Source organism: Salvelinus alpinus, chromosome 36, assembly GCF_045679555.1.
Source record: "Salvelinus alpinus chromosome 36, SLU_Salpinus.1, whole genome shotgun sequence".
Lineage (NCBI taxonomy): Eukaryota > Metazoa > Chordata > Actinopteri > Salmoniformes > Salmonidae > Salvelinus > Salvelinus alpinus.
The window spans coordinates 11,589,955-11,613,984 of NC_092121.1; the positions used below are offsets into that span (position 1 = coordinate 11,589,955).

Here is a 24,030-nt window from a genome sequence, read left to right on the forward strand (position 1 = left end):
GAGGGTTGCATGAGAGCATCAGCTGTTCTGGACGACTGTGTGATCACGCTCTCCGTAGCTGACGTGAGTAAGACCTTTAAACAGGTCAACATACACAAGGCTGCGGGGCCAGACGGATTATCAGGACGTGTGCTCCAGGCATGTGCTGACCAACTGGCAGGTGTCTTCACTGACATTTTCAACATGTCACTGAGTCTGTAATCCCAACATGCTTCAAGCAGACCACCATAGTCTCTGTGCCCAAGAACAAAGGCAACCTGCCTAAATGACTACAGACCCTTAGCACTCACGTCCGTAGCCATGAAATGCTTCGAAAGGCAGGTAATGGCTCACATCAACACCATTATCCCAGAAACCCTAGACCCACTCCAATTTGCATACCGCTCAAACAGATCCACAGATGCTGTAATCTCTATTGCACTCCACACTGCCCTTTCCCACCTGGACAAAAGGAACACTTATGTGAGAATGCTATTCATTGACTACAGCTCAGTGTTCACCACCATAGTACCCTCAAAGCTCATCACTAAGCTAAGCATCCTGGGACTAAACACGTTCCTCTGCAACTGGATCCTGGACTTCCTGACGGACCGCCCCCAGGTGGTGAGGGTAGGTAACAACACATCTGCCACGCTGATCCTCAACACTGGAGCTCCCCAGATGTGCGTGCTCAGTCCCCTCCTGTACTCCCTGTTCACCCACGACTGCATGGCCAGGCACGACTCCAACACCATCATTAAGTTTGCAGACGATACAACTGATCCCCGACAACGACGAGACAGCCTATAGGTAGGAAGTCAGAGACCTGGCCGGGTGGTGCCAGAATAACAACCTATCCCTCAACGTAACCAAGACTAAGGAGATGATTGTGGACTACAGGAAATGGAGGACCTAGCACGCCCCCATTCTCATCGACGGGGCTGTAGTGGAGCAGGTTGAGAGCTTCAAATTCCTTGGTGTCCACATCAACAACAAACTAGAATGGTCCAAACACACCAAGACAGTGTTGAAGAGGGCACGACAAAGCCTATTCCCCCCCAGGAAACAAAAAAGATTTGGCATGGGTCCTGAGATCCTCAAAATGTTCTCCAGCTGCACCATTAAGAGCATCCTGACTGGTTGCATCACTGCCTGGTACGGCAATTGCTCGGCCTCTGACCGCAAGGCACTTCGGAGGGTAGTGCGTACCGCCCAGTACATCCCTGGGGCTAAGCTGCCTGCCATCCAGGACCTCTACACCAGGTGATGTCAGATGAAGGCCCTAAAAATTGTCAAAGACCCCAGCCACCCCAGTCATAGACTGTTCTCTCTACTACCACATGGCAAGCAGTACCGGAGTGCCAAGTCTAGGACAAAAAGGCTTCTCAACAGTTTTTACCCCCAAGCCATAAGACTCCTGAACAGGTAATCAAATGGCTACCCGGACTATTTGCATTTTGTGCCCCCCTCCCAACCCCTCTTTTTAAGCTGCTGCTACTCTCTGTTTATCATATATGCATAGTCACTTGAACTATACATTTATGTACATACTACCTCAATTGGGCCGACCAACCAGTGCTCCCGCACATTGGCTAACCGGGCTATCTGCATTGTGTCCCACCCGCCAACCCCTCTTTTTACGCTACTGCTACTCTCTGTTCATCATATATGCATAGTCACTTTAACCATATATATATGTACATACTTCCTCAATCAGCCTGACTAACCGGTGTCTGTATGTAGCCTCGCTACTGTATATAGCCTCGCTACTGTTATTTTTCACTTTTTACTGTTTTATTTCTTTACCTACCTATTGTTCACCTAATACCTTCTTTGCACTGTTGGTTAGAGCCTGTAGGTAAGCATTTCACAGTAAGGTCTACACCTGTTGTATTCGGCGCACGTGACAAATACACTTTGATTTGAAGCATGGGAAACAGTGTTTTAAACCCTTTACAATGAAGATCTGTGAAGTTAGTTGGATTTTTATGAATTATCTTTGAAAGACAGGGTCCTGAAAAAGGGACGTTTCTTTTTTTGCTGAGTGTACATAGCTTTGATAATGACCCTATATCTAGGCTATGCAGCATGAGCATACACGTTTGGTGATTCGTCTTCGGCTCTCTTGATGCAAATGTGCTGCCTGAAGCGTTTTTTGATTTCCTGTCTCTCTGAATGACACCTGAGAAATGCATGTCTGGTGCTTGTCTTCCTGTCTCTCGCTGCTGCCTTTTACCTCTTATTTCCTCTCACTCTCTTTCCATCAGCTCTCTCGCTCGCTCGCTCTCTCTCCCTTTTTACACACTCACAATGGAGACACGATTCTCCAGCCTGTACTGTTTGACCAAGACCCCTGGCCCTGCAGTAGACCACTGAACACTAATGTGGGTTAGAGTAGGGCCTTCAGCCATGGAAATACAAGCCTGGCTTTAGCTTCTTGCACCAGAGAAAAATCTGCCAGTGTAGCCACATGAATCTCACATAGCACATAGACTTGTTCTCTCATTGGATCTAGGCCTACCTCTGTGTAATCGATCATCTCAGTCACTCTCATCACGTCCTGTTGTTGAAGGTAGGGAGGGAAGGAAGGAATCGTGGCAGGTGTGTTTTGGTCTTGGTGCTGAGCATGTGTTTATCTGTTATGGCTACAGCAGCAGGGATATGACAGTGATGTATGAGGGTCAACACAGTGCACAGCTTTGTCTCGTGCCGTATGATGTTCGGGACTACAGAGCAGTGGAGCAGGTAATCTGCTGCTCTCATGTCCTGTCTGTCAGCTAGTTGCCGTGGAGACGTCTGGGCCTGTGTGGCACAGGGCAGGGCAGATCAAGGGCGAGACAACAGCACTGCAGATAAACCAGCCCATCAGGTTTCACACGCTGTCAAATCCCCTGATCACAGAGATGTCATGTGGCACTCCACGGTGACGCACAGTCTGACGGGACCTTGAGCTGTTGTCTACGAGCAAAGTCGGAAAACAGTCGAAACTCTCCTTAGAAGTCTGACTGAAGAGAACTAACTGAAAGATGAGCTGAGAGGAAGGAAGAAGCTGCTTTCAAAACATCACATCATCTCCTCTTGCTCTGTTCAATCTCAGCAGTTTTAGAGAGCTGGTTTATATTGACTCCTCCAATAACAACATCATTCCCGTCTGCAGTAGTAATGTAACCTGATGTAATTACACTGGTGCGGCTGGCAGAGCCACTCAGCCTCAAGCCCTGATTTCTCTCTACTTATGGACAAAGGAAACCGGGGGACGGGCGGAGACCTGATGCTATGATTCTGATAAGGAAATTGGAATATATTAATTGAATTGAATCAACTGTATTGTTCCACAGAGGGGACATTGGATTTGACCCCAGCATAAAATGGGCATACATCAGCACACGTCCAACGGCTAATACAGTTGCAGCAGCCCTATTGGGAGTAGTCTGACCAGGGAGGGAGTGACTCCAGCATGGCTTGGTGTGGCTGTGTTATTCAGGCTGAAAGGCAGAGCTCCTCTACACTGAAGGAGACTATTGTTCTTTTGTTCCTGCTTGAGGAAACAGCAGAGCATGCTGGTTATTATTGGTAGCCAAGAGCAGCTGTGTGTGTGTTCAACCTATGTGTGTGTGCGCAGCTGGAATCGTGTGCTGCTCTCCTCAGCTCTCTGTGTGTTGAGTATATACTCTTAGGTGTGAGTATATACTCTTAGGTGTGTGTATGTGAAAGTGTGTATAGGGCTATGTTCAGTACATTTCATTCCTGTGTACGGTGCATGGACTGGCACATGATGTGGATGGCTTATATGTGGGGGTCTGTGTGTGCTGGTATCAGTGTGTGTGTGTGCACGAGTGCATGAGGGTTTTGTGTGCGTCACAGCGATGTCTCAGATTCCTGCCTTTGTGTCCAGATGCCATTCCACATGGGCACGCCGCTCATTCCACTCTCCCCAGCCCAGCCCCTCTCTCCACCCTCACTGAGGTTTGTCACAGCCCAGTAGACAGGACGACAGTTAGACTACCTAGCTAGCTACCCAAACCAGCAGTAGAACCGTTTAGATTAGGGAAATGAAGCAGGCAGCAGCAGTTCAGGCTGTAGAGAGGAGGCGTGCAGTGAAAGCATCAGGATCAGGTTACTATGAGCTGTTCTCCAGAGGCATCTCGTTACCGTCGACGTATTTAAGAGACCAGCTCAGATTCTAATCAGCTTTCCAGAACCTCTTTACTGCTGGACAGCTTTTATTTTTGTTTTAACAGACCCTCCTTTTGCTTTCAACACTGTTTTGACTTTTGACTACTGATTCCAAGCTTTCTTTATGGACAAGTGTGTTATTTGCATGCATTTGTTTGAAAGTAATTATTTAAACTGTACCATTCAAATGAACAAACGGCTTAATTTGAATTCATTATTGAATGTAAATGTTTAAGGGTAGAGTGGATCTGAAAACCAGTAACACATATCTGCTAATTAAAATGTTATGACCCAACTGTGGCTTTTACAACTATCTTAACCAATGACCATGAGAATAGATTTTTCCTTTCACTTTAGATTGGTTAATCATATACTTCCCACAAGTCTGGAAAGTCCCCATCTTTCTGTTGTTTACTTATTGGTAGGGTTGTGAAAAGCCCTCCACGGTTTGGGGGACATCACGTTGAGGCCTGCCCCTGGCCCTAGTCTGGCTGATCAACGATCTATGCTGCTATGCTGGTGTTAGAGGGAGTTCAATGGAGTTAAATGTTGCTCCGTCCGGACAATAATGGTGTGACGGAGCAGAGTGTTGACAGCAAAGTGCTTAGAAATGGTGAGCGGGATATCCTCGGTAGACAGACAGACCTGTCTGTTCTAGCCTGACGGACCATTAGGTTCTGAGGCTGCAGTCTACAGGTGATCTCTGTCTAGGCTACTGTTCTGGAAGAAAAATATCTGTTTCCTATGTTTCCTCGTACTGATTTTCCTAGAAATTACAGTTCCAGATTGGTCAAAGAGTGTAACTCTTCATGATAGGTTATTATGATGACGTAAACCTTGCCCTGGAGTCTCTCAAAGCTCAACACTAATACACTATCTCTCTACTGCCATTCCAATCCTGTTGCACAGACAAAAGCAGCAACTGTCTGCCTGTGTGGGTGTTTAGCTGGAGATGTAGCAAAGGGACAAAGTACACAGTGTATTTGCAGCAATTGCACATGTGGTCACACACAGTCCTTTCTGTGTAATGCTCAGGGGAGAGTTGTGCCTGAAGGCAGATGCCAGATCTGTCCAGATTGGATTTTGAACCCTAAGAAATGTCTGATCACCCCAGGTCCACAGGCCAAAGCAGGCCCTATGGCAGTAAGAATCAGTCACACACACAACTGCTCTGATTTTGTGTCTTAAGCAAGTCTGACCTTAATAAACTATTTCACTGTAACACAGACAAACTCATTACTTTGTCTCCTCTAGATGAGTCGACATTTGAATCAACCTTTTTCCCTCTTTTAAAATGTCTATTTAAAGGGACATTTAAAAAATATATATATTCTACTTCATAGTCATCATCTCCAGCACCACCCCAGCATCAACATACTGTATTTGGAAACTGTGCTTTTCTATGTTTTGTAGTAAAAAGTTTCCAATGATGTCATCAACCAATTAGTAGGCAATGCCTACTCATAATTGATTAAAATCACACGATGCACACTGTTATATGCCCTGTTGGTAATCCTGACCATGTCTCTCTGTTTCTCTGCAGGTGACCCAACCAGGCTTCCTGGGCCACAGAGACGTGATTCTGGGACGGGCACAGTCCCTCCCCTCAGCCTGCCTGCCCTGCGTCCCCCCCTGTCTCCCAGACGTCTCCTCTTGAGAGAATGACCATCGGCCCAGACCAGCTCTACCGCCACCATACCACTGTGTGAATGACTCTTTGCCGAAAAGCCACCGTGCTCTGCCACCCCGTTGTTGCCATGAAGAGCCAGTATTCCCAGTACTACAACCGGACCCTGATCCATGCCTACTATGTGTTTGCCAAGGACATGACCTGGGAGGAGCTGGAGGAGCGCACCAACGGGAAGGCGCAGCTCAGCTCCCTCAACATCGTCTTCGTTATCATCTGCAGCATCATCATTCTGGAGAACTTGCTGCTGCTCATTGCTGTGTTCCGCAACAAGAAGTTCCACACCGCCATGTTCTTCTTCATCGGGAACCTAGCCTTCTCCGACCTGCTGGCCGGCTCTGCCTACATCGCCAACATCTTCCTATCAGGGCCAAGGACCTTTGAGTTGGTGCCAGTGCAGTGGTTCATCAGGGAGGGCACAGCCTTTATAGCGCTGGCCGCCTCCGTCTTCAGCCTGCTGGCCATCGCCATCGAGCGCTACATCGCCATCACCAAGGTCAGGGTTTACGGCTCTAACAGGACGTGTCGTATGTTCCTGCTGATCGGGACGTGCTGGGTCACCTCCATCCTCCTGGGAGGCCTGCCCATCATCGGCTGGAACTGTATCAACAACCTGCCTGAGTGCTCGGCCTTGCTGCCCCTCTATTCCAAGAAGTACATCCTGTTCGTGGTCACCATCTTCAGCATCATCCTGCTCTCTATCGGCATCCTTTACGTGCGCATCTATCTGATCGTGCGCTCCAGCCACCAGGAGGCCACCAACTCTCCGGCTTACGCCCTGCTGAAGACGGTCACCATCGTGCTGGGCGTCTTCATCGTGTGCTGGCTGCCCGCCTTCACCGTCCTCCTCCTGGACACCTCCTGCCGCAGGCTGGACTGCCCCGTCCTCTCCAAGGCAGACATCTTCTTCGGCATCGCCACGCTCAACTCGGCACTCAACCCGTTGATCTACACGCTACGCAGTAAGGACATGAGAAAAGAGTTCCTGCGTGTGCTGTGCTGCTGGGGTCTGCTGACCAGCGGGCGCCCCACCGACCGATGCCTGGTGCCCCTCAAGAGCTCCAGCTCTATGGAGCACTGTACCAACAAACACGAACACCAGACCACGCCCATCATGCAGGCAGAGTGCACCACCTGTGTCTGACTCGATGCTATAATCACACAGTGTGTGTTTCTGAATGTGTGTGCGTGCGTGCATGTCTGTTAGACTGGGTGTGTGAGAGGGATAGTGTGTGTGATGGGGCTGTGTGCAGGTGAAGAGACTTAAAGAGGAAAGCACACCTGTGAACCCCCCCCATCCCCAGTCCAGACCTGCCACACAGAAGACCGTCTGTCTGTTTGTCTGGAGAGATGTCACAACATCGTTGACTCTCATTACAATCATACCTGTGTGAATTCACAATCAGCATTCAACCGATTCACCACAAGAGCGTGATAACACAATCATCCTCGAGTGAATTCACTATTATTCAATGAATTCACAATCATAGCTGAGACTTTTTTTCCCTTTTTTTTAACAATGTTTTAAACATTTTCTTAGGGACTTTCACAGAGTGGAGTCACAATCTTTGTTGAGGGAGTCTTGATTATAACGATACATGAATTCATGTTCTGCATGTCCGCTTGTTTGACATGTATGCAGACTCTTATGGAAAGCCAAATCCACAGACACCATATACATAATACATAATCGTGATGCTGAGTTGTTGGAGTGTTTTACTGCGCCCTGATAATGGAAAGCTTTCACATATTGCACTTTGTAGACATGTAAGCGTTGTGTGATTTGTTTATGGCTGTCACCCTCTTGAAAGGTTAAACCACAGATGTTTCCCTGAGTGAATTATATATGTATCGATACATACAGTACTCATAGGCCATTGCTCATATAGAGAGACGTGAGGCACCCAGGCAGTGACTAGTCCTCACTCAGTACTAAACTCCATGCAGGCCAAAACCCTTACAAGTACCCATCTAAACCAGGGCTATATATCCTCATATATTAACATGCATAGATCCCTTTGATTAACTGCAAAAACAAAAGTACTCTGCTTACGTATATTGCATGACATTCTAACTCCTTTGTAAGAACTAATGTGTATTGGTGTACTCCAGTAAGTTCAGCTTGTTCATTAACATTCTCTCTCTCTCTCTCTCTCTCTCTCTCTCTCTCTCTCTCTCTCTCTCTCTCTCTCTCTCTCTCTCTCTCTCTCTCTCTCTCTCTCTCTCTCACTCTCACTCTCACTCTCACTCACTCTCTCAAATCTGTCCCTCTCGCTTCTACTGTTGTCTTTTGTGACCAACGTTTTCTAAGAGGAAGGCCCAATCAGAAAACGCATTTCCTCAATGACAGCTACCCAGCAGCCCATAACCAACAGGACTGTTGTCTTGACGATGTTGTAGCAACGCAGTGGCAGAGTGTGCTTTCTGTTATTATTGGGCCTTGCTCCAGGGGAATGGGCCTGAATGTAAGTATGAAGTGTTTGGAGCGAGACCGCTCTATTTTTGACAGTATTATTGATCATTGACTTGTCATTGATGTGCAGAGGGTGGGATTAAACAGGGTAGGTCAATCTCACTGTGAAGTCTTAAAAACAGACCACAACAAATAACAGGAATATCACCACCAAGCCAGTCCAGGTAGAATGGTTGAAAAATAGTACAGTGTCCTGTTCAACACAGGAAGACATGGGATTAGTCCAGAGTAAACACGTCTCATCTTTCCCAATAATCCCTCTCCCCCTCCATAAACGAGAGAAGATCCAGTTTAAAGGGGAGCACGGGTCTCCATTCCCTTCACACGAGAGGTCGCCCTCTTTATACTCTTAGACACCTAAGTAAACTCTACTTCCTCTAACGGCAGGAAGTCCTGTGTTTCATAAAGCGGTTCCTGTTCAGGAAGAACCTCATCTGCCTTTGTACAGACACACACTCACGCTCACTTGGCCACGCTTCTGGTCCTCATCATATTTCCATGCAGGTTTTTACAGTCTGCTAGTTAAGACAGCGAGCCTGGAATCCAAACTGATATGCTCTGTTACACAATTGTTTCACTTCACAATAAACTGAGCATATAAATGTAGATTCCAGGCCAGACCAGTAGGAATAGTGAAAGCACTTTGGCAGATTCCATATTGCCTGACTGCCTGCTCTCTCCCGGGTTTCTTAAAAGACAGCGCAAACATACCTATCACTTCATTCATGTGTTGCCTAGCCCTGTATGATTTGTATAAATATATGAATGACTATGTATGTAAGTATGTACAGTATGTATGTATGTAAGAACTGTGTTCATGTATGGAATGTCTTGTGTGTCCAGTAGCACGATGCCTGTGTCAAAACGGTACATCTTAAACACTAATAGTGGTACTTTTTTTTTATTTTTATGCATTCCTTTTTATAAAATAAATGAAATATCTAAAGAATCCAATGCGTTTTGTGTGTGTTTTTAAACGAGTGAATGTGTGCACACCCAAGTTCATATTTGTGCATGTATTGTATGTGGAAAAACATGTCCTGATACGTTTCACTTTCCAGACCTATTGCCATCTTTCAAAATCCCACATGGCTGCATGAGGTGTAATCAAAAACTGATATTTAATCCAAACATGCTCTAACAAAGTCAAAAAAATACTTGTTTCAACACGAAAAAGCTCTATTCAAATGTTGCCATTAAACTTTCTCCATTTAACCTTGGCCTTCACATCTAACAGCATGGTTTTAACTGCTTCCAGACTAACATGAGAAAGAGTTCTGTTGTGTGAAATGTTAGGGGTGACCATGTGGGGCGGGAGAGATCAGGGAGGGAGAGGGAAAAAAATGGGGTTTGGCAGGCAGTTTTGAGAAATTGTTATTTAAATCAAATCAACGTTTATTTGTCACGTGCGCCGAATACAACAGGTGTAGACCTTACAGTGAAATGCTTACTTACAGGCTCTAACCAATAGTGCGGAAAATAAAAGGTGTGTGTGTGTAGGTAAGTAAAGAAATAAAACAGTAAAAAGACATTTCAAAAAAGAGTAGCAAGGCTATATACAGACACCTGTTAGTCAGGCTTATTGAGGTAGTATGTACATGTAGGTATCGTTAAAGTGACTATGCATATATGATGAACAGAGAGTAGCAGAAGCGTAAAAAGAGCGGTTGGTGGGTGGTGGGACACAATGCAGATAGCCCGGTTAGCCAATGTGCGGGAGCACTGGTTGGTCGGCCCAATTGAGGTAGTATGTACATGTAGGTATCGTTAAAGTGACTATGCATATAAGATAAACAGAGAGTAGCAGCAGCTTAAAAGAGGGGTTGGCGGGGCACACAATGCTAATAGTCCGGGTAACCTGTTCAGGAGTCTTATGGCTTGGGGGTAAAAACTGTTGAGAAGCCTTTTTGTCCTAGACTTGGCACTCCGGTACCGCTTGTCATGCGGTAGTAGAGAGAACAGTCTATGACTGGGGTGGCTGGGGTCTCTGTGACAATTTTTAGGGCCTTCCTCTGACACCGCCTGGTGTAGAGGTCCTGGATGGCAGGCAGCTTTGCCCCAGTGATGTACTGGGCCGTACGCACTACCCTCTGAAGTGCCTTGCGGTCGGAGGCCGAGCAATTGCCGTACCAGGCAGTGATGCAACCAGTCAGGATGCTCTTAATGGTGCAGCTGTAGAACATTTTGAGGATCTCAGGACCCATGCCAAATCCTTTTAGTTTCCTGAGGGGGAATAGGCTTTGTCGTGCCCTCTTCAACACTGTCTTGGTGTGTTTGGACCATTCTAGTTTGTTGTTGATGTGGACACCAAGGAATTTGAAGCTCTCAACCTGTTCCACTACAGCCCCGTCGATGAGAATGGGGATTTGCTCGGTACTCCTTTTCCTGTAGTCCACAATCATCTCCTTAGTCTTCGTTACGTTGAGGGATAGGTTGTTATTCTGGCACCACCCGGCCAGGTCTCTGACCTCCCTATAGGCTATCTCGTCGTTGTTGGTGATCAGGCCTACCACTGTTGTGTCGTCAGCAAACTTAATGATGGTGTTGGAGTCGTGCCTGGCCATGCAGTCGTGGGTGAACAGGGAGTACAGGAGGGGACTGAGCACGCACCCCTGGGGAGCTCCAGTGTTGAGGGTCAGCGTGGCAGATGTGTTGCTACCCTCACCACCTGGGGGCGGCCTGTCAGGAAGTCCAGGATCCAGTTGCAGAGGGAGGTGTTTAGTCCCAGGTTCCTTAGCTTGGTGATGAGCTTTGAGGTACTTTGGTGTTGAACGCTGAGCTGTAGTCAATGAACAGCATTCTCACATAGGTGTTCCTTTTGTCCAGGTGGGAAAGGGCAGTGTGGAGTGCAATAGAGATTGCATCATCTGTGGATTTGTTTAGGCGGTATGCAAATTGGAGTGGGTCTAGGGTTTCTGGGATAATGGTGTTGATGTGAGCCATTACCAGCCTTTCAAAGCACTTCATGACTACGGACGTGAGTGCTAAGGGTCTGTAGTCATTTAGGCAGGTTGCCTTTGTTCTTGGGCACAGGGACTATGGTGGTCTGCTTGAAGCATGTTGGGATTACAGACTCAATCAGGGACATGTTGAAAATGTCAGTGAAGACACCTGCCAGTTGGTCAGCACATGCCCGGAGCACACGTCCTGGTAATCCGTCTGGCCCCGCAGCCTTGTGTATGTTGACCTGTTTAAAGGTCTTACTCATGTCGGCTACGGAGAGCGTAATCACACAGTTGTCCGGAACAGCTGATGCTCTCATGCATGCCTCAGTGTTGCTTGCCTCGAAGCGAGCATAGAAGTGATTTAGCTCGTCTGATAGGCTCGTGTCACTGGGCAGCTCGCGGCTGTGCTTCCCATTGTAGTCTGTAATAGTTTGCAAGCCCTGCCACATCCGACGAGCGTTGGAGCCGGTGTAAGCTTACAAGAAAGCTTACAAAGCTTTCGTGTAAGCTTACAAGAAAGCTTACAAAGCTTTCTTGTAAGTCCGGGTTAAAGTCCCGCACCTTGAAAGCGGCAGCTCTACCCTTTAGCTCAGTGCGAATGTTTCCTGTAATCCATGGCTTCTGGTTGGGGTATGTACGTACAGTCACTGTGGGGACGACGTCCTCAATGCACTTATTGATAAAGCCAGTGACTGATGTGGTGTATTCCTCAATGTCGTCGGAAGAATCCCAGAACATGTTAAAGTCTGTGATAGCAAAGCAGTCCTGTAGTTTGGCATCTGCTTCATCTGACCATTTTTTTATAGACCGAGTCACTGGTGCTTCCTGCTTTAATTTTTGCTTGTAAGCAGGAATCAGGAGGATAGAGTTGTGGTCGGATTTACCAAATGGAGGGCGAGGGAGAGCTTTGTACGCGTCTCTGTGTGTTGAGTACAGGTGATCTAGAATTTTTTTCCCTCTGGTTGCACATTTAACATGTTGATAGAGATTTGGTAGAACTGATTTAAGTTTCCCTGCATTAAAGTCTCCGGCCACTAGGAGCGCCGCCTCTGGGTGAGTGGTTTCCTGTTTGCTTATTTCCTTATACAGCTGACTGAGTGCGGTCTTAGTGCCAGCATCTATGGTGGTAAATAAACAGCCACGAAAAGTATAGCTGAGAACTCACTAGGCAAGTAGTGTGGCCTGCAATTTATCACAATATACTCTACTTCAAGCGAGCAAAATCTAGAGACTTCCTTAGATTTCGTGCACCAGCTGTTGTTTACAAATATGCACAGTCTTACCGGAGTGTGCTGTTCTATCCTGCCGGTGCAGAGTGTATCCCGCTAGCTGAATATCCATGTCGTCATTCAGCCACGATTCCGTGAAGCATAGGGTATTACAGGTTTTGATGTCCCGTTGGTAGGATATTCGTGATGGTACCTCGTCTAGTTTATTGTCCAATGATTGCACGTTGGCGAGTAATATTGACGGTAACGGCAGCTTTCCTAGTTGCCTTCTGCGGGTCCGGATGAGGCATCCGGCTCTTCGTCCTCTGCGTTGCTTTCTTTTGCGAATAATTGGAATGTCTGCCCTGTGGGGTGTTAGGAGAATATCGTGTGAGTCCTGCTTGTTATTGTTGAAGAAATCTTTGTCTAATCCGGGGTGAGTGATCGCTGTCCTGATATCCAGAAGCTCTTTTCTTCCGTAAGATGCGGTTGCAGAAACATTATGTACAAAATAATTTCCAAATATTGCGAAAAAACCCCACATAATAGCACAATTTGTTAGGAGAACGTAAAACGGCGGCCATCTCCTCCGGCGCCATTTTGTCGCCGGAGAGAGTGGCTGTTTCTCTGGGAGCTCCATGAAGACGGGAGACAGCCTTTTGAGGGAGAGGTTCCTGGCTGGCCTTGGGCCACAGCCTTGGAGAGGCTGACGGAGTGTGGCCTTGAAAGAGAGCCTGGCCTGGTTGCTGTCAGAAGTCCTGGATTCCTGGGTGGGAACATTGGCTAAATCAGCCCCAGTGCGTGTGGTCATGGCTAGAAGGGATCCAGCTTTTGTCAAATGAAAGTCCGATTTGACTTTTCGTAGCAGGTTAGTATAATTAATGTAGCAGGTTATGAGACTTAGGTCAAGGTTAGGAAAAGGGTTTTGTAAAATGCGAAAATTTACTTTTGAAGTTAATTTGACAAAAGCTGGATCCCTTTTAGCCATGACCTTGCGCTGCTGGGAACGTGGCCAAGAATTTCCAGCGCTCAGCAGCAAGATATTACAGTCCAGAAACCTGTAGGTGAAGAACACAAAAGGCATAAAGGGTTACGCTGTGCGCAGAAAGCTCAACTGAAACAGCTGCATATGCTTAGAAAGACATGAACACACTCATGCCAGCCACACAGGCACACCCACAAACAGGCATCCACATTGGGAAAAACAAGACTGCACACTTGCGAGTTTAAAACATACAGTCACTTGGAGTCAGCTGCACATTCCTGTATAGATATATCACAGCAAAAAAACACACACACAAAGCAGCCTCAAGAAATTCACTGCACATCAACCGTAATGAACTAGTGCCACCTTCTGGTGAAATACTAATTTTACTTGTACATTTCACTTTCATTCACAGCACTAATTTCTATCATATGTTGAGTATGTGTATGAATATAATTATTAATTTTTTATTCATGGATGCTTTGTATTTCTACACATTCATTATTAACTGTAGTTTTCGGTTGCATAATGCAGATAATATAGATCTATGTCTATCTATTCGTTCCATTTGTCCTACCCAAAATAAATATGAAGAGATGCTGGCTTATGTTATGTGCTCAATGGTTCTGTGACGATTTTAATTACATTTTACTGCACCCACTTGCAATTATTTAGGTTTGTTTTTCGACAATAGACAATGTTGCTATTGTGTACTGGTCGTTCCACGAAATGAGTCCCTTTTGAGTCCCTTTGATATTTTAAGTAGAAATTGTGCACCAATATTACATTTTAAAAGCCTGTAATATTAAACGAAGTACCCCTTAATATAGAAAACGTTTTTTATATCAATAAAGACACTATGTACCAGAAGTGTGGACTCGAGGACTCAAATATGATGACTTGCAACTCGACTTTGACACCAATGACTCGTGACTTGACTTGGATTTGAGCCTTATGACTCGACTTGACTTCATACCCTCCCCAAACCCAAATATAAAAAATGATGCTATTACAAAAAGTGTGCAGCGCATCAACTCTTCATTTAACGGATTACAGTTTGAATCGGACAGCAGCCAATCAAATTGTGTGTGGCAGTGCAGAGGAACGTCGGCGGGTGAATTCAGATGGAGGCCTTGGAATGATTTTTTTACATTTACATTTTAAGTCATTTAGCAGACGCTCTTATCCAGAGCGACTTACAAATTGGAAAGTTCATACATATTCATCCTGGTCCCCCCGTGGGAATTGAACCCACAACCCTGGCGTTGCAAGCGCCATGCTCTACCAACTGAGCCACACGGGACCAGACGTCATTGATACAACAGTTGAAGTAAGCTCATGAGGCATGTGTTGTGTTCTTCAAGAATCAATGGCTATAAATAAATAATTTAAAAATCAAAATATGGGATGTAGTAATTGCAGATTTCCCCTTTAACACCACACATCCTTCCAGTTCTCTGCTGCCAGTGACTGGAACGAATTTCAAAAATCGCTGAAGCTGGAGACTTATATTTCCCTCACCAACTTTAAACATCAGCTATCTGAGCAGCTAACCGATCGCTGCAGCTGTACATAGTCCTCTGTAAATAGCCCGCCCAATCTACCTACCTCATCCCCAAACTGTTTTTATTTACTTTTCTGCTCTTTTGCACACCAGTATCTCTACTTGCACATGATCATCTGCTCATTTATCACTCCAGTGTTAATCTGCTAAATTGTAATTCTTCGCTACTATGGCCTATTTATTGCCTACCTCCTCATGCCTTTTGCACACACTATATATAGACTTTCTTTTTTTCTACTGTCATTGACTTGCTTATTGTGTTATTGGCTTGTTTATTGTATGTTATTCCATGTGTAACTCTGTGTTGTTGTCTGTGTCACACTGCTTTGCTTTATCTTGGCCAGGTCGCAGTTGTAAATGAGAACTTGTTCTCAACTGGCCTACCTGGTTAAACTATCATTATGACATCATGGTCACCTGGTTAAACTATCATTATGACATCATGACATCATGGTCACCTGGTTAAACTATCATTATGACATCATGGTCACCTGGTTAAACTATCATTATGTCATCATGGTCACCTGGTTAAACTATCATTATGACATCATGGTCACCTGGTTAAATAAAAGTTATATAAAAAAACATCAGTTCAACAACTGCAGAGTTTGTTCCTCTGTTTTTAAGACAGTACTTACTAGTGTTAATCAGGGAACGGTCTCTCAAAACCATCTTATGGCTAAGTTCATCCTTAGAACCATTGGATGCCTTAAGATGCATTTGGGAAACCGGGCCCTGATATCCAGGTTCCTCTTCCTCCTCCTTTTTCGATGTGACAGTCATCTCCCTCTCCTCCTCTTTCACCCCAAAAGCTGCATCCTCCTCTTTCTCTTTCTCCTCTTCTTTTACTGTAAAATCCTCCTCCTCTTTCACTCTGAACGCGTCTTCCTCTTCTTTCACCCAAAAGTATTATTTTCGGATATAAAGACGACGCTGTATAAACAAAAAACAGATTGCAACTTGCAAAACGTGTGGGAAGAAAATTACAGACAGAGGCGAGACAATTTCCAACTTTGTTCGACATTTGAAGCTGCACCAAATAACGGTAAATCGTGGCTAATATAGCCGACAGCTATCCATCACACGAGGTTGTGTGCTTATGAGTGTGTGTGTAACTTTTTTTTGCTGGCTTGTGATGTCTGGAGCCTGTATTGTTGCTTGCCTAGATTAGACTTGCTTATTGACTCGCCACCACGCTGTTTGGAGCTGGAAAAGATCAAATGAGCACATTTGTGGCAGAGTGCCCCCTAGAATGGTTGTATACTCTTCCTAACCTGCTGATTACGGCGAGTGCTTTAACCTCTGATTGTGTTTATGCTTCACACAAATCCCACCATCCCCCTCTCTGCTGTCCTCCGCAGTTTTGAGCTTTCTCCATTGATAATGAATGAAATACGCGGCTTATTTCATCTGAGGCATCGCATTCAGATACACTATTCCAGATAGAAATGCCTATTCTAAAATATATTAAATAGTTTCCCCCCTCATCAATCTACACAAAATACCCCATTATGACAAAGCAAAAACAGGTTAAGAATTTTTGCAACAAAAAAATAATAATACAAAACTGAAATGACATTTACATAAGTATTCAGACCCTTTACAGTAATTTGAAGCACCTTTGGCAGCGATTACAGTCTTCAGTCTTTTTGGCACACCTGTATTTGGGAAGTTAATCCCATTCTTCTCTGCAGATCCTCTCAAGCTCTGTCAGGTTGGATGGGGAGCTTCGCTCCAGGTCTCTTCAGAGATGTTCGATCGGGTTCAAGTCCGGGCTCTGGCTGGGTCACTCAAGGACATTCAGAGACTTGTCCCGTAGCCACTCTGCGTTGTCTTGGCTGTGTGCTTCGGGTCGTTGTCCTGTTGGAAGGTTATCCTTCACCCCAGTCTGAAGTCCTGAGCGCTCTCGAGCAGGTTTTCATCAAGGATCTCTCTGTACTTTGCGCTGTTCATCTTTCCCTCGATCCTGACTAGTCTCCCAGTCCCTACTGCTGAACAACATCCCTACAGCATAATGCTGCCACCACCATGCTTCACCGTGAGGAGGGTGCCAGGTTTCCTCCAAACGTGACGCTTGGCATTCAGGCCCAATAGTTAAATCTTGGTTTCATCAGACCAGAGGATCTAGTTTCTCATGGTCTGAGAGTCTTTAGGTACATTTTGGCAAACTCCAAGCAGGATTTCATGAGCCTTTTGCTGAGGAGTGGCTCCATCTGGCCACAAAGGCCTGATTGGTGGAGTGCTGCAGAGATGGTTGTCCTTCTGGAATTTTCTCCCATCTCCACAGAGGAACTCTAGAGCTCTGTCAGAGTGACCATCGGGTTCTTGGTCACCTCCCTGACCAAGGCCCTTCCCCCGATTGCTCAGTTTGTCCGGGCACCCAGCTCTAGGAAGAGTCTTGGTGGTTCCAAACTTCTTCCATTTAAGAACAATGAAGGCCACTGTGTTCTTGGGGACCTTCAGTGCTGCATAAATGTTTTGGTACCCTTCCCCAGATCTGTGCCTCGACACAATCCTGTCTCGGAGCTCTACGGACAATTCCTTCGACTTCATGGCTTGGTTTTTGCTCTGACATGCACTGTCAACTGTGGGACCTTATATAGAGAGGTGTGTGCCTTTCCAAATCATGTCCAATCAATTGAATTTACCACAGGTGGACTCCAATCAAGTTGTAGAAACATCTCAATGATGATCAATGGAACAGCATGCACCTGAACTCAATTTCGAGTCTCATAGCAAATGGTCTGAATACTTATGTAAATCATGTTTTTTTTACATTTTATTTTTATAAATTTGCAAAAATGTCAACCTGTTTTCGCTTTGTCATTGTGGGGCAGTGTGTGTAGATTGATTATATATATATATATATTTTTTTAAATACATTTTAGAATATGGCTGTAACGTAACAAAATGTGTAAAAGGTCAAAGGGTCTGAATACTTTCCGAATGCACTGTATTCAACTTCTCAGATGCATTCAGATTCAGTTTTCTAAATTCAGATTCAAAACCAAATCCTGGGCCCTCATTTGAGCGTGCAGATTTTTTTGCTGAGAGCGACACTTGGCTTATTAGTCGATTTAGTTTTCCAAGGCATATTTTATTGTATCTCTGCAACCAACTCCAGTATTAGAAAGGGAGACGAAACGCACCAATGCCATCCCAGTGCATACCCAAGTCTTCTCCACAGAGGTCGACCGATTATGATTTTTCAATGCCGATACCGATTATTGGAGGACCAAAAAAAGCAGATACCGATTAATTGGCCGATTAAAAAAAAAAATGTATTTGTAATAATGACAATTACAACAATACTGAATGAACACGTATTTTAACTTAATATAATACATCAATAAAATCAATTTAGCCTCAAATAAATAATGAAACATGTTCAATTTGGTTTAAATAATGCAAAAACAAAGTGTTGGAGAAGAAAGTAAAAGTACAATATGTGCCATGTAAGAAAGCTAATGTTTAAGTTCCTTGCTCAGAACATGAGAACATATGAAAGCTGGTGGTTCCTTTTAACATGAGTCTTCAATATTCCCAGGTAAGAAGTTTTAGGTTGTAGTTATTATAGGAATTATAGGACTATTTCTCTCTATACCATTTTGTATTTCATATACCTTTGATTATTGGATGTTCTTATAGGCACTTTAGTATTGCCAGTGTAACAGTATAGCTTCCATCCCTCTCCTCGCTCCTACCTGGGCTCGAACCAGGAACACATCGACAACAGCCACCCTCGAAGCATCGTTACCCATCGCTCCACAAAAGCCGCGGCCCATGCAGAGCAAGGGGAACAACTACTCCAAGTCTCAGAGCGAGTGACGTTTGAAATGCTATTAGCGCGCCCCCCGCTAACTAGCTAGACATTTCACATCGGTTACACCAGCCTAATCTCGGGAGTTGATAGGCTTGAAGTCATAAACAGCGCAATGCTTGAAGCACAACGAAGAGCTGCTGGCAAAACGCACGAAAGTGCTGTTTGAATGAATGCTTACGAGCCTGCTGCTGCCTACCACCGCTCAGACTGGTCTATCAAATCATAGACTTAGTTATAACATAATAACACAGAAATACGAGCCTTAGGTTATTAATATGGTCGAATCCGGACACTATCATCTCGAAAACAAGACGTTTATTCTTTCAGTGAAATACGGAACCGTTCCGTATTTTATCTAATGGGTGGCATCCATAAGTCTAAATATTCCTGTTACATTGCACAACCTTCAATGTTATGTCATAATTACGTAAAATTCTGGCAAATTAGGCGGCCCAAACTGTTGCATATACACTGACTCTGCGTGCAATGAACGCAAGAGAAGTGACACAATTTCACCTGGTTAATATTGCCTGCTAACCTGGATTTCTTTTAGCTAAATATGCAGGTTTAAAAATATATACTTCTGTGTATTGATTTTAAGAAAGGCCTTGATGTTTATGGTTAGGTACAGTCGTGCAACGATTGTGCTTTTTTTGCAAATGCGCTTTTGTTAAATCATCCCTCATTTGGCGAAGTTGGCTGTCTTTGTTAGGAAGAAATAGTCTTCACTGTTCGCAACGAGTCATGTTAGCAGGCAGTATTAACTAAATATGCAGGTTTAAAAATATATACTTGTGTATTGATTTTAAGAAAGGCATTGATGTTTATGGTTAGGTACACATTGGAGCAACGACAGTCCTTTTTTGCGAATGCGCACCGCATCGATTATATGCAACGCAGGACACGCTAGATAAACTAGTAATATCATCAACCATGTGTAGTTAACTAGTGATTATGATTGATTGATTGGTTGTTTTTTATAAGATAAGTTTAATGCTAGCTAGCAACTTACCTTGGCTTCTTACTGCATTCGCGTAACAGGCAGGCTCCTCGTGGAGTGCAATGTAAGGCAGGTGGTTCGAGCGTTGGACTCGTTAACCGTAAGGTTGCAAGATTGAATCCCCGAGCTGACAAGGTAAAAATCTGTTGTTCTGCCCCTGAACAAGGCAGTTAACCCACCGTTCCTAGGCCGTCATTGAAAATAAGAATGTGTTCTTAACTGACTTGCCTAGTTAAATAAAGGTGTAAAAAAATATATATACCGATTTCCGATTGTTATGAAAACTTGAAATCGGCCCTAATTAATCGGCCATTCCGATTAATCAGTCAACCTCTACTCTCCACCCTGGGATTTTTGGCCACTGGAACATTCCAACGGGAGATTGCGGATCGGTCTGGCATTTCACAACCAACCATGAGACGAATATTCTCTGCAGTCCTTCGTGGTATTATTTTATTGACCCCACAACACATTGTTTCCGTTGTTATGAAGTTGGCCTGTGGGTGAGGTTTATGACCCCCCCATAAATACCTTTCTCCCTTCCCTCTCTCTTGACTCGACTGAGGGACTCTTGAATAGCCTTTGTTAAACATAGAGAGTCTGGGAACATCAAACAAGTGGAGGGAAAGGAACCATATTTCGGTAATAGAACCAGTTGAAAAAATGCGTTGGTACTTAATGAAAATGATGTCAGTTCGGTTGTCATCTGAGACATTATGACTGATGACAGGACGACATAAACTGTATCTGGGAAAGTCTACACATTATAGTTATCAGATTTACATGGAATTGTTGTGCAATTTAAATGAAACTATTTGTGAAAAGATTAAATGTATATTTTAGCTTCCAAATGAGAGAATTTGGTTTTCATAAGATTAGAGCTCTGCTCAATCAGTGGCCCGCCCCTGTGAAGAGACATGGGTTATAAACTATGAAACACACCCTTCTCTCCCTCCACTATATAAGCCCTTGACAAAAATGTAACCTCCTGTTCCGGGTACATTAGGATGACGGTCCGATGTCAGAATGATTCAGATAATAACTACAGAACGAAGCCAACCTCAGCGTGAGCTTGGTTGCGAATGGTATGAACTTTGAACTTTTACTTGCTACAGAAGGGATACCTCCTAGCCGTTGAGTTAGCAGCGGCCGCTGTAAACGTGGGCTAGGAGAGGACAGACAGAGTATCCCGTCTACCACACAACAATGACACTACAACGTTTCCCGTTCACCACCAGAGACACTCTTCAAAGGACTCTGTTGGGCAACACAGCCTTCCATCTACCACCAACCTATTGAAGCGCAGCTCAGAGTAAATATTTATAGCATTTTCCTTTTCCAAATGGGCGGTAATTTAGAATGCATAAGATTCTGTATTTACGATAGATTAGCTGCCTACGGCCCGATTGAGACATCGCTTCTCCCTTTGTTCTTCAGTCTTCCCGCTCTTTCACTCAAACCCAACCCCTTTTTCTTTGTGTAACCAGCTGTCATATCTGTTCCGTCCGCTTGGGACGTTTTCCTTTATGACATAATTTGTAATCAAGGTAGGATTCATTCTGTGTATATGTAATTCTGTGTGATTAGTTAGGTATTTAGTAAATAAATAATTAAACTCAATTTTGTATTGCTGATTCAACTTGTTAGCCAGGGTTCGTGAAGATAACCAAGAATTTACAACTTTCAGATGAGACTGAAATAAGGTGACAATTAATATTGACTGCTATTGATGTAAAATATTACTAGGTCTTTAAGAGTTTATTCGGAAGATAACTGCTCTATAAATATTATTTCGTGGTGCCCCGACTTTCTAGTTAATTACATTTACATGATTAGCTCAATCAGGTAATATTAATTACAGAGAAAGGATTTTATAGAATAGCATGTCATATCACTTAATCCGGCATAGCCAAAGACACGACACCGTACACTGCTGTGCAACAGGCCAAAGTGAAAAAGGATTTCCATATGTCATTGGAGCAATTGACTGCACCCACATTGCAATAAAAGCACCATCATTGAACGAATTCAACTTCGTCAACAGAAAAGGTTTCCATTCTGTCAATGTGCAGGTCATCTGTGATTCACATTTGGCTTTGTTGAATGTAGTGGCCAAATGGCCAGGTGGGAAACATGATTCATTCATTGCGCAGAACAGTTCAGTCGGCCCTAACCTCCAGGAAAGAGCCGTTGAGGATGGATGGCTTATTGGTAAGTGACTTGTGTTTTATTTGCCATGTTAGACCTCTACTGGGAAACTGAATGTTGTGTTCATAACTGCAGGAGACCGGGGCTACCCATTAAAAACATGGCTGATGACTCCCCTCACAAACCCCTCAAACCAACAAGAGGCAAGGTACAACCAAGGCCACGCACTCACCAGAACAACAGTGGAGCGCACCATAGGCCTGCTGAAAGGGCATTGGCTGTGCTTGTCTGGGACAGGAGGCCCACTGCAATACCAGCTTAGCAAGGTTTGCCTATGAAATTACATATCTTCAAATGACATTACGTGGATGTAATACAATGTGCAAATTCCTTTTTAGGTTTGCTACATTGTCAAGGCTTGCAGTGTGCTTCACAACATTGCAATCAAAAGTGTCATTCAGTGGAATGACCCACTCAGACACGATGAGCTCATGCCTGACAGGGAGTGTTTCCCACCACCCATAATAGCCCTGACACTGAGGACAAGAGTCAATATCATACAACGGTTTTAGGTATCTGTTCTTCCAAATATTGTAATCAAATCGACAAGGAAAACACGTTTACATTGTGCCAGAATTTGTCTCACATGTTTGACACAATCAACAAGTTCTTTCAATGGTTGATTTCTCTCTCAGGCCGTTGCATACATCCTCCAGCTGCTGTTTGAGTCCAAGAATTGATGTGTTGATCTCTTGTTGTTTCAGGACTGCATCACAGGCTGACTACTTCGCTCGCGTCGCGTGCACGTGGCAAAATACATTTAGAAATCTATATTATTCAATTATTGCGCCAACGAGTGTCTGCGTTGCCAAGTGCTAAAATAGAAGTCAGTTCTATTTGTGACGCAGATCGCGCTGCAAATCCTGCCTCTCCCATCTCCTCATTGGTTTATAGAAGCAGGTACCCATGTGCCAACTCCCCATTGGTTATACCCACGTGGGGGACTGAAAGACAAACAAGGTCAGTGGCGGTAATGCACCTAATTTATGAAAGTTGCCAATCGCAATAAAGTCAAGAGAAGAAAAAGCCTAGAAGGAGGAGAGCTGACTAGAAACGACTCGGTTGACCGTTTTATGTGTGGATTCATTGTCGGAGTAGAGGACCTTGTGCATTTCAGGTAAAATAACAACTCAATGTTTATATCCCAGGACAAATTAGCTAGTAACAGCAAGCTAGCTAGCTAGCTAAATAGGACAAATTAGCTAGCAAGTGCAAGCTAGCTAGCTAAATTGCAATAAAGGTTTAATGCTTTTCGTAATGTAATTGGTTCAGATTTTGTTTTGATATTTTAACATGCGTGTCGTGATCGCGTTTGGTGTGGGGGGACAAAATAAATGTATGCATGATGGCGCACACGCGCAGCCGGTTTGGGTTCCGTGTGAGGTCTCTCCAATTATGCTGCCAATGCGCTGGTCCATAGCAGACAGTGAAGAGTCACTCTGCCCTCCTGTTGCACTTATATCCCTTTTTTGGCATATGTTTTTAAATCAACCCATTTCTTTTTAATTTCATTAACTGTTCTGCAGTCAGATGAGGCAGAATTTACCACAGCACTAACCTTCTCCCAAGCAATTTTTTGTTCTCCAAAAAGTATGACTTGTTTTGCTTCCACTTCAGTGATCAAAGGTTCTATTCCTGAGTCTGAAAAGTTTTTTTCTTTGATTTCTCCATGTTGGAGAACAGAAATTAGTGACATTTCTTGCAGCTTTAAAGGGAAGATTTGTGTTCATAAATGGTCATTTAGGGCAGTCTTTATGTAAATGAGACTTCACGTGCATAAGCACAGTGTTTTAGAACGTGTCTGATTTATCAAGGCAAAATACTTACAGGTGTGTGTAAATCAAGCGTACGAGCAATTGATAAATACCAACCTTTTTGTACTTGCCAACTTTATTTTTTTCCGTACAGTTAATTTAGAAGCTTTTCTACGCAACATCGATAAATGAGGGCCCCGGTACTTGATAACCAAGCAGGGTGCAGTC

The 24,030-nt window shown here is 44.3% G+C and overlaps 2 protein-coding genes and 1 non-coding gene across 7 annotated transcripts in view; 2 read left to right on the forward strand and 1 right to left on the reverse strand.

Annotated features, from left to right (window-relative positions):
• The window catches only part of LOC139565250 (sphingosine 1-phosphate receptor 2-like), a 35,961-nt gene extending 26,697 nt beyond the window's left edge, over positions 1 to 9,264 (forward strand). For 2 of the 4 annotated variants that reach the window (XM_071385427.1, XM_071385428.1), the window contains exon 2: positions 5,699 to 9,264. In XM_071385427.1, coding sequence (XP_071241528.1) covers positions 5,865 to 6,986 — 1,122 coding nt within the window. In that variant the 5' untranslated portion in view covers positions 5,699 to 5,864 and the 3' untranslated portion in view covers positions 6,987 to 9,264. Of the gene's footprint in view, positions 1 to 2,870; positions 4,769 to 5,698 lie in introns of those variants that run through there. The other 2 variants (XM_071385430.1, XM_071385429.1) reach the window with 2 other exon arrangements.
• Positions 1 to 24,030, forward strand: part of LOC139565249 (DNA (cytosine-5)-methyltransferase 1-like) — a 75,494-nt gene that overhangs the window by 26,694 nt on the left and 24,770 nt on the right. The window lies entirely within an intron of this gene.
• trnaa-ugc (transfer RNA alanine (anticodon UGC)) lies at positions 14,682 to 14,758 on the reverse strand. Its single transcript has one exon. It is a non-coding gene; the product is annotated as a tRNA-Ala (tRNA).